Consider the following 10,341-nt stretch of genomic DNA (forward strand, 5'->3'; position numbering starts at 1 on the left):
CCCTCACCGTCTGAATGGGTTAGGTTTCAAAGGGGTCTGGTTCCGAAGTGGGTAGGTTCCTTGAAAATTATCCAGTAATTGAATTTCTGGATAATGAATAACATCCCTGTAATACAGTAAATGGGAAAAACAAGGTTTCGTTCCCAAACAAAAACACCCCAATATTTAAAAAAAAAAAAAAATTAATTTGGTTCACAAACAACAACAAAAAAGCAATATTATACCTACCTACAAAAAAATTATAAAAAAAAAAAATACTATGTACTATGCAGTATACAATAGGTACAGTACATTACCATATGCATCTAGGGGCCAAAATGTAATGCGATTTGAATATTCAATTGGACCAACATTCAGATAGCAAGTAAGAGGTGTAAAAACAGAAAATTTGGATAAGTGAATTTTTGTATAGCGATCATTCAGATATTGAGGGATACCTGTACTTGCACAGTTTGATATATTTATACTGCAGTGTAGTTAGCTTGTGATTTTTGCATTCTTATTTCCACATATGGTGTATCATCAGGTGGATTATGATCTGAATGTGGCCATGGATAAAATGATACGGAAGAATTTTGAAGAAACTAAAACTGAAAAACTTGATCGTTTATTAGAATGGATTCTCCAGAACTTGTATAAGTTTCAAACAAAAGACTCTTCTGACAAACCACTTAAATGGTAAGCTTCATTATTTGTCCTTAGAACTTACGACTTTACAGTACAGTACAGTATTATGAGTATTATTGAAATTGAATCTCAAAATTGGTCAAATACACATCACCCAAGCTGAAAGAATTAAAAGAATAGTTAGATATTATTTTATTACTGTATTGTTGTCACAGTATTGCAGTATTTATTATAATTTTTACCATAACTTTTTTACTGTCACATCATAGTCTTTCAACAGATTTCGTCTGCTTTAGGGGACTGCTCACCGAGTTACTTTGTACACCATATGAAAGCAAAGAGGGCTGGATTATATGTGCAACCAAGTAAGTGGCTTTATGGTTAAGAAACAATATTCATTTGTTTATTTATCTTTTTTTTGGGGGGGAGAGGGTTTGGTGCATCTAGAATGAGATCAGTTATAAATTTTCTTGCTTATAGTTAACTTCTTACTTAGTTTTTTCTTTTAAAGAACTTGTAGTCAAAGCTTACAGTGGTGTAATGGTCAGCATGCTCACCTCGCAAGCGAGCAGACCCAGGTTCAATCCCCAGGCAAGCTGAAACTATTGGTTAGTTTTTTACGCCATTTGCCTCTGTCTACCCAGCAGTAATTAGGAACCTGAATGTTAATCGATTTGCGGATCATGTTCCTGGGTAATGGTTTAGCCCAAGCGGCTAATGAGCCGAACAGTGGTGAAGAGGATAAAAGTAATATTTATCAAACTCTCCCTTAGGTAGATGCAGTGAATCTGTTGTTGTCCTTAATTCAAATAACATGCAATAGACTTAATTACCCACATTGTAAAAACTGTACATATACTTGTACAGACAAGCACCAATTAGCCAGTCTTTGGCCATTCAAACAATTATCCCAAATTTTGTCAACTAATGAGAGCTCAAAATAGGCTATACACAGCATACAGGCCCAAGAAATAGTGCAGTTTTAATGACTTTATAGCCAATCACACAAGGTTAAACAAAACAGGTGCTTCACTTTAGCAAATGAGCAATACGATGAAGTACAGTTGATTGCATCTCAGCGTGTGCATCCCCCTGGAGCTTTGTGAATCTTGAACCAGCACCAAGAGCAAGGTAACTTCTGAACAAAAAATATAACATTTAAAGAGACTTGTAAATTTTTATTGGTTTAGTTGATGTGTTTTAAGCGTCACCATGGCATTGCAGGTTTGTATTTCCGATATACTTTTTCTTCTAAGTTCTGTAACACTAAATACTTTTTCTTCCAGGTTCCGTGACACTATATACTTATGTGCTTATGAAACTCCTGAGAAACAGTCCCAGCGTGAAAATGCGACCGAGTTGCAGAAGACAATGTCAGCTTGGGGTTACAAGTTTGAACAATATATGACAGATGGTATGTTTTTTTTTTATGATATTGTAAAACAAACACATATTTCGCTTCTTCCATTCTCAGCTGCCATTTCCATTTGGTCTCCATTTTTCTCATTCTCTTGAGTTCTATCCAGAGCAGCTTTTTCATTTTAAAACTTTGTGATAATCGTTTCCCCTGTATTTCACTTGCTCTTCTTTCACCATTCTCTTATATTCTCCTTTGTCGCTCTTTTCTTGTAGTTGATGCCCATAAGCCTTGTCTTTTCCTTGATGAACTCGGGCAACCTCTCTTTCCCTCTTCTTATTTCCTTTATTTTTTTTATGCCCATTCACCTCAGCTGCTTTTTTTTTTTTTTAAGACTGCACCCTCTTAAACTGTTCCCATTTCTTCATGTACAATATGTCTTCATTTTGTCTCCAGTAATATATTCATAAATTGTTCAGTCACTTTTTCTTTCCTCAGTTCATCAACTTTTATAAACGCCCTCTCACTTATCTAACTGTTTCTCACTTCTCTGAATCTTCCATTTCCATATTAATCTTGCTTTTACCATATGATAGTTAGTTATCTATGCACCACTCTTCATAGTACAGCCACATTAGCCTACTTGCATTAAATTCTTCTGTCCTCTCTCTTCTCCATTATTTTGTCTTCATGTTAAGTGTTTGTTTTTCATGTATTCTCCATGATCACAAAATATTAAGTGACAAGTTTCTGGAACAGTGTTTCTTGATTTTGGTGCATGCTTGAGGACCAATTCAAAATACAGTAGTACTCCCTTTTACTGCCGCTACAAGCAAATGGTTTCTCTAGTGTGATGAGCAGACCTGATAATATAAGTTTTCAACAAAACATATCTTTTTCTTGTTTAGTACTCATTAATATGGTACTGGATGTGCTCACTAAAAGGAATATAATTTTATATATATATATATCATGTATGTATTACACATCCCTCAAAAATTTTAATAACAATTAGTCTTCACAATCATAGGGAGTGACCCAACAAAAGGAGTGAACGAAAATGAAGAGTACTGCTGTGTAATTCGCTCACGTTTAGAAAGTCATTCCCTTGTGTATGGAGCCGAGGTGGATGGAGCTGATCCTTCTACATATAAAACTCCCCATTCTGACCTGAAGTCTTTTGTGGAGCTCAAAACTGGTAAAGAGCCTGTACAAGACAGAGACTACCGTGCGCTGTGCAGGTGAGATTACTGTATTAAAGTTAGTAGTTAGGTTGATGCTCAGTTATTTTGAGAACTAAATATTTTAATGGTAACATCTAAAGGCCACTAATTGGAACATCATTTTGATATTATTTAATGTAAAATTATCTTTGAACTTTACATCTATGAAGTTTAAGATTAATATGGTGGTTCTCTTAATTCATGGTGTACGGAGCCTCATGAGAGACCTGGGAAAGAAATACACTGCCAAGCATCTCACAGACAGAAAGTGCTGCTGGTTGTACTCTGTACAGTATAGTGCTTGACAGCAAGGGACATTATCTTAATAAGGAATAAATTTCTCCAAACAAAAAATGCATAGCAACTCTCCAACCTTTTGAATCCATACAAATTCAGTGTTTGTCTCAGGAACTAGTAGCATTGGCAGCAGACAATGAGATAAGAGTGTAATGATGCAAGAGACCAAGGCAATACTAGACTGCGGGATACATCAGCCAATCACAGGTATCCCATGCAGTCATATGACAGTACTGTACAGTACTATGGCCAATCGTGCCCGGCACATGTAAACACATGATGCAATCTCGGAAATTTGTTCAAATGCCTGGAATGGTGGTATTTATTTCTGAATTTTCTGGAAATGTGGATTATGCAATCCTCGAAAATTCGTTCAGATACCGGTACCCAAATGGAAAAAATTTCCGGAATTTCTTAGAATGTTCAAAACAATAAATAAATAAAATCCGGCTAGTAATGGAGAGTTTTGAGGATTGAAGATTCAAGCTAACGGAGAGATAAAAAAATAAATACTGAACGATAATTGCTAAACTAAGTCAAATATACTGTCCTCCAGATTGATAAATTACCTTATCGGAGGGCAGTCAGGGCATCACCACGGGATGATTTGAATTTTCGATCAGACCCTCTTTCAAATAAGAGAGGATTTGTTTTCATTAAGTGGAAAAGACTTGGAAGAATAAAAATTTTGGATAAGCAAATTTTTCAATACTGAACATTCAGATAATGAGGGATATCTGTATCTGAACATAAGTACAGGTGCTCCTCTACTTATGAACGATTTACATTCGTGAGACATGTTTGCATGTTTAATTTCTCGTAAGTCCAACTTTCCTCTTGTAGAAATGAACATATTGTAAAAAATTACAAAAATTATTGATATACAGTACAGCTATACCATCCAGTACAGCCTTAAACCTGACATACTCTTCGCCACTTCAGCAATGTATGTTCTATCTCGCATTTCTTTGATATAATCCAGTCACATCCACATTAAGCACCTGTTTTGGCAGGTAACCCCTCCTCAGTGATCATGTTCATAAGTATACTAGCACTTAATCAAAGTGCAAATGACTGACGACTGCATGAGAGGGGAGCTGGCTGCAAGATGCACATTTATTCATGCCACAGTAGTTGCCCGTAATTTTCAAGCATATGTATGATATTTAAAATTGCTGTACAGTATTAATATTTTATTCACCCCCCACAAATAGTCAAAAGGCACAAATATAAAATATACAAATAATCAGGGATTACTGTACTGTACATGGTTATTTGGTGTAATTTTGCCCCTTACAAGAATGCTGCTGACTAATTCATCTGTACATCTTTAATTTCTCTTAATTAAAAGGGTTTTTCCTTTTCTTCATTTTTATCAGGTTTAAGCTTATGAAATGGTGGAGTCAGTCATATTTAGTTGGCATACCACGTGTTGTTTGTGGATTTCGGAATACGGACGGAAAAGTCCACACTTTGAAGACTTATGATGTTGAAGAAATGTCATCCATAGCGCAGGTACAGAAATAATATATTATATATATATACTGTATATATGAAGACATTATTTGAACAAAGGAGAGATATTATTTTTAGCTGGAATGGAGGAAGTGAAGTGTTAAAAGATATCTGAGAATGGAAGAATCAAGAAATGGAAAGGTGAGTGATGAATTGAACTTAATTATAAATATAAACTTTGAAAGTAGTAGATGCATTAAGACATGTGGTTAAAGAGTTATATCATAGGAGTTAACTATGGGGATATGTAGAGGAATTATTGGGCCAATATTATATAGGGATGAAGAATGGACTTTAAATGCAGAAAGACAGAGCAAATTAAAATAGCATCATGGTACATGAATGATCGGAGTTCATCTCATTAATTAATTTTTGGTGAAGGACATGCTGCTATTGAGTGATGCTAAGTTGTGTGAAGCAGCAAGAATAAACCAGATGAATATATGGGGACTGGTTGTGGAAATGGATTACCACAGTAGAACAAATCAATTACAACAGTAAGAATGAGTGAATGAAGGGAGAGTTGTGTGAGGATTTACAATGATCCATCTTCTATTATAATGGGATATGCTTGAAAAAAAAAAGGTTACAATGAAGGAATGCAAGATATAATTGATACTGTACCAGGTAGTTATATTGGGCCTCTGGATATTGGTTTGCCCGAAGGAGGGTTATGCTTATGTAGATAAAAAAATATTTACAACTCACCCCTTTCGAAAATAAAACTAAATAAAACTATGATAATACATTTTATACAACAATAATTTTGGCCTATGACTTAGATATAAATGACAAATTAATAAATGTAATGAATAAAAAACAATAATAACTTGTAAAACACAAATAAAGGTGATTACTTATTTAAATAAGTGCTTACCTTTAATTCCAAAGGGCTCCTGAATGTAGTGCAGAGGTAGGTAGTGTGGGGCAGTTATTTTAATACTAATATATATGTACTGTACTACTGTCTCATTCATACACTAATTTTGAATCACTGTCTCAAAGATCTGCACTAATACACCTATAGTTCTTCATCAAACTCATCAGATTGTAACATCTGTTGAGGAGGTCTAAGAGAAGGTGTAGTAATATATACTGTATATACAGTATTGATTTTCATATTTACCATTTGTATTACAGTGTGCAAATGTGAAGAAAAATTAACTTAAAATTGGGAAAAGTGCAATATTTCTTGTTCATTAATAAATACTGTAACATCATTCATTTCATGAGTAACCATGCATGAGTACAATTTGGCATAGTCTAAATTATAATTTCTATTCACAGGATCACTGGAAGCCAGAAATAATGCTGAATTTCCTCAACAAATTCCTGGAATTTGTCAAGACCTGTGTGCAAGTCGATGATCCAGAAGCAGTATACAAGTTTCAAAGAGAGTGTAATGGAGGTGACATATCTTGCACATATTTAGGGCATGATCCACAGTGGGCATTTATGCCAAAATGGTATTATGAGAAAGCCTTTTCGGCATAACAGATATATACAGTACTGTATAGTGACGCTTTTATAAGCAGAGTAGTAATTTATTAGGATGGTTCACAGCAGCAGAAATTATATTGTAACAAAGTTTATACCACTTTCTTGCACCTCTAAGTGCAGCATTAACCTCAGACTATATGAGGCAGACACTTGTTCCAGAATGTGAAAGGTTAACCTTACTGCAAAGTGTCTATTGTTTTATCTAAAACATACTCTAGGTTATTATTACAGTGTTCAAAAACAATTAATGTATGGTGCATATACTAATTAATTGTATGGGAGGGAACCCAATCCTCGACTCCAGTTAGGAATCATATCCATGGCGTAATATGATGGTCTGGACATAGTGAGAGAATGATTGGCAAAAAACAAAATATAAATGATTCAGATGTAGGGCATTGTAGTTTGTAAGATGGGATGGGATGGGATGGATTGAAGTATGCCAGGGGGAGGAAAGAGCACATTCACCCACTAGTAACTGATTTATAACTGAATTTTGAAGTTAGTACCAAAATGTAGAGACAGTACCTCCATGATTTATAATTCTACAACCTCAGTTCTGTTAAGTACAAGAGAACACTGACTAATGCATTACTTACAGCAGTTACAATCATCTGTTATCAGCACAGCCTGCTACTGGAACGTGTTGAAGGCAAGCTCAAATGGGGCGTTCTATTGGAGATATCTCTCAAGTCACTCATCTTTGTCCTCAGCTATAAAACATGTTCTTTTTTTGGTTCAATCTTTCAATTTTATACAAACTCAGTGTAAATAAATATAATGAAAACCCAATATAAAAATTTATTACAACTATGATATAAAACAGTATGGATTCAAAGTACCTATACAAGAAATGTTTGTAAATCTCAAAATTATATCATATAGAGTACTGTACTATATATATATATTTTAAATTGTAATAACCTCTGTTATCATCAGGTCCAACCATTGAGCTTAAACAGTGCTAAATTATTCAGAGAGAGACATTCAACCACTATCCTCAAGATATGGCCATTCACAATTTCTCTACCTTCCCCCTCATTTAAATCTCTTCTCCTTTTCTTGTATCCTTTATTAAACCATCTTACATTTCTTAAATCCTTATTAAATTATTTCCTTTGTACATATTTGTTGGGAAAACCTCCATTCTTCCATTTTTTAATTCCACATAAAAAGTTATATTTGTTGCACTATGTTAACAAACTTGAAGGTGATCAGTAAATGAAGTGCTCGAGGAAGAAATTTCATCTACCACACTAGGTAAGTTCATAGAAATTTAAATGATCTTCAAAACTATACCTGTAGTAATTTTGTGCAGTAAAATCTATTTAGAAAACAAATCCCATTAATTAATAAGAAAGAGATAAAAATGCAAGCTTATCAGGGTTCAAAAGTTTTTAAAATCATACACACTACTACACTGTATACCTTTGAATAATTTAGAAAAAAAAAATTGGACAGAATAAGTCTGAAATATACATAGGGTGAAGAAATTCTTTAAAGATACATGGATGAGTTAGGTAGGAAGGGAAGAGGTAGATAATTAAAGAGGTGATTCGAGTCAACAGCTAAATTGTTTTAGTACAAAGTAATTGTCAGCAGTGTGCCAGAGAGGGATAAAGAGACCACACACAAAGGAGAATAATGGAAGAGTTAATGGGCAACAAAGGTCTAAAAATGAAGCAGCTTAGTGAAGAAGATGTGAAGATTTTGCCAATATGATCCCGATTTAATTTTTGTCATACACAACAGGAATTGTATACTGTACTAACTTTAAGGAGTTTATTTACTTATTTTTCTAGTACTGTCTATAATAATTTTCTCATTCCACCAAGGTTTGATACAGCTATTCAACCCTACTGACTTAGAAATGGTAGATGGTGTTGAAAGAAAATTCATGATGTTGCTGATTTTTATGATACTGTACTGTATTTATGATATATTTCACTTGAGATCATTGTAATACCAAAAACATTGTCTCTAATGTATGACCAAATAATCATAAATTAATAAAGAAAAAAGGGCAATTTTTATAATTTAGTGTCCTATTTAAGCCTTTGTTTGGCTACCATTACTCTATAGATCCTAATACATGTAGTGGCCTTGTGACATGTTCTTCACCCCCTTCACTATGGGATGCCAATTTTAATATTTTATTTAACTAAAGTCACATGATTTTATTCAGCTCAGTGGGGACCCTAAACACAAGGGATTAAAGGCAAACTACCAATAAAAACATGTTCAGTTTCAATTTCCTAACTATTTCTTGCTTCCCTCTTTCTTACAATTTTTCTCAGTTCATATTTGTCTCTTCATCTGCTAGAGCAACCCACATTCATCTCACTTGTACCACTACTTTCATACCTTTTTGTCGAGGAAAATTAGCAACTGCTCCACATTGATGACAGCAAAAATTAAACTTAAAAGATCTTAGTTTCTGTGTTAACTTGTTACTGTAGGAAAGGCATCAATTTATGTTATAATGGACCAGTCAATATTTGAAAATTGATTTTAGAGTAAGTATACCCTTACATAAACACAGCTACCTTGGAGTGAGCTCTGTTTCAGTCTCGTAGGAAATGAGTTTGAACCTTTTATGTTAATTCATAGCGGTATCCTAAATGTCTCAATATAATACTAAAGATAGATACTCTCTCTCTCTCTCTCTCTCTCTCTCTCTCTCTCTCTCTCTCTCTCTCTCTCTCTCTCTCTCTCTCTCTCTCTCTCTCTCTCTCTCTCTCTCTCTCTCTCTCTCTCTCTCTCTCTCTCTCTCTCTCTCTCTCTCTCTCTCTCTCTCTCTCTCTCTCTCTCTCTCAACAGAAACACGTTGAAAAATTTCCAAAACCCTTTAGTTACCAAATCTTCCTCCAAAACATTAATCCTTTGTTTTATTGCCAAGATAAAGTGCAATGGGTTATAAGCACCATTTATATTTGTTAACAACTAATACAATTTGAAAGTAAACCCTAACTAAGGGACTGGTTAAATAATATGATTAAAACTGTAATTCATCATCCAATTTTCAGAAAATAAACTAGACAGACAGATTGCTCTATGAGTGTTTCACCAATGTAATTACTGTACTGGAAAAATTGGATACAAACCTTATAATACTACCTGTCTTCTCTTTACTACCAACAGCTTTTTATTGTCTTACGAAAATGTTGTATTTATAGTTTTGAAAATGTTGCCTTACTCTTTCCCTTGCTCATCTCTGCCATGGCAGCAATTCGCACATCTTCACTTTGTAACATTGACATATTCAAGTTTCCCTGTGAAAAAAAGAATAGATTAATGACATGATTTAACAAACACTAAAAGGAAAGGCTTTATATGGAAAACTTAATACAGTGTATAAAAATTAGATAAATATGAAATTTATATGATAAAATGAATGATTTAAATAGGCAATTACATTTTATCAGCAAGGGAAGAAAATATGCAATACCCCATACAATGTAATGTAAAGCAGAAAGATTTACACTCCTCATGCAGATAATGTTTATGCTAAAATATAGCCTTCTCACCCAGTGTGATTCTCTCAATGACCAAGCGGTCACTGCATTTCAAACACCTGCATCACTATAAGTAAACCTTGCACTAGGAAGGAAGGAGGGAATTTAAATCTTGGGTGCCATCCCCTCAGCCGTAACATAGTATTTGATGTATCAGTCCTTCATTTATAATCCACACAAGTGACCTGTGAAATCTAAACCACCTTAGGAATCGGAGCAGTTGGTGATGTGTCGAGATCCATGAGACATTCCTCTTTTTTTCTTGCTGTAATCACTTATGGTAAATGGTGATTATTTTTCATACATT

General features: G+C 34.3%; 1 protein-coding gene across 1 annotated transcript; it reads left to right on the forward strand.

Annotated features, from left to right (window-relative positions):
- Positions 1–243: 243 nt before the first annotated feature.
- LOC121870783 (decapping and exoribonuclease protein-like) lies at positions 244–9,141 on the forward strand. Its single transcript, XM_042372737.1, has 6 exons — positions 244–678; positions 897–992; positions 1,914–2,041; positions 3,015–3,225; positions 4,884–5,019; positions 6,307–9,141. The coding sequence occupies exons 1-6, from the start codon at positions 512–514 to the stop codon at positions 6,511–6,513; spliced, it is 945 nt and encodes a 314-aa protein (XP_042228671.1). The 5' UTR covers positions 244–511; the 3' UTR covers positions 6,514–9,141.
- Positions 9,142–10,341: the final 1,200 nt, after the last annotated feature.

The sequence above is a fragment of the Homarus americanus genome, unplaced genomic scaffold (assembly GCF_018991925.1).
Source record: "Homarus americanus isolate GMGI-L3 unplaced genomic scaffold, GMGI_Hamer_2.0 scaffold40822, whole genome shotgun sequence".
Taxonomy (NCBI): Eukaryota; Metazoa; Arthropoda; class Malacostraca; order Decapoda; family Nephropidae; genus Homarus; species Homarus americanus.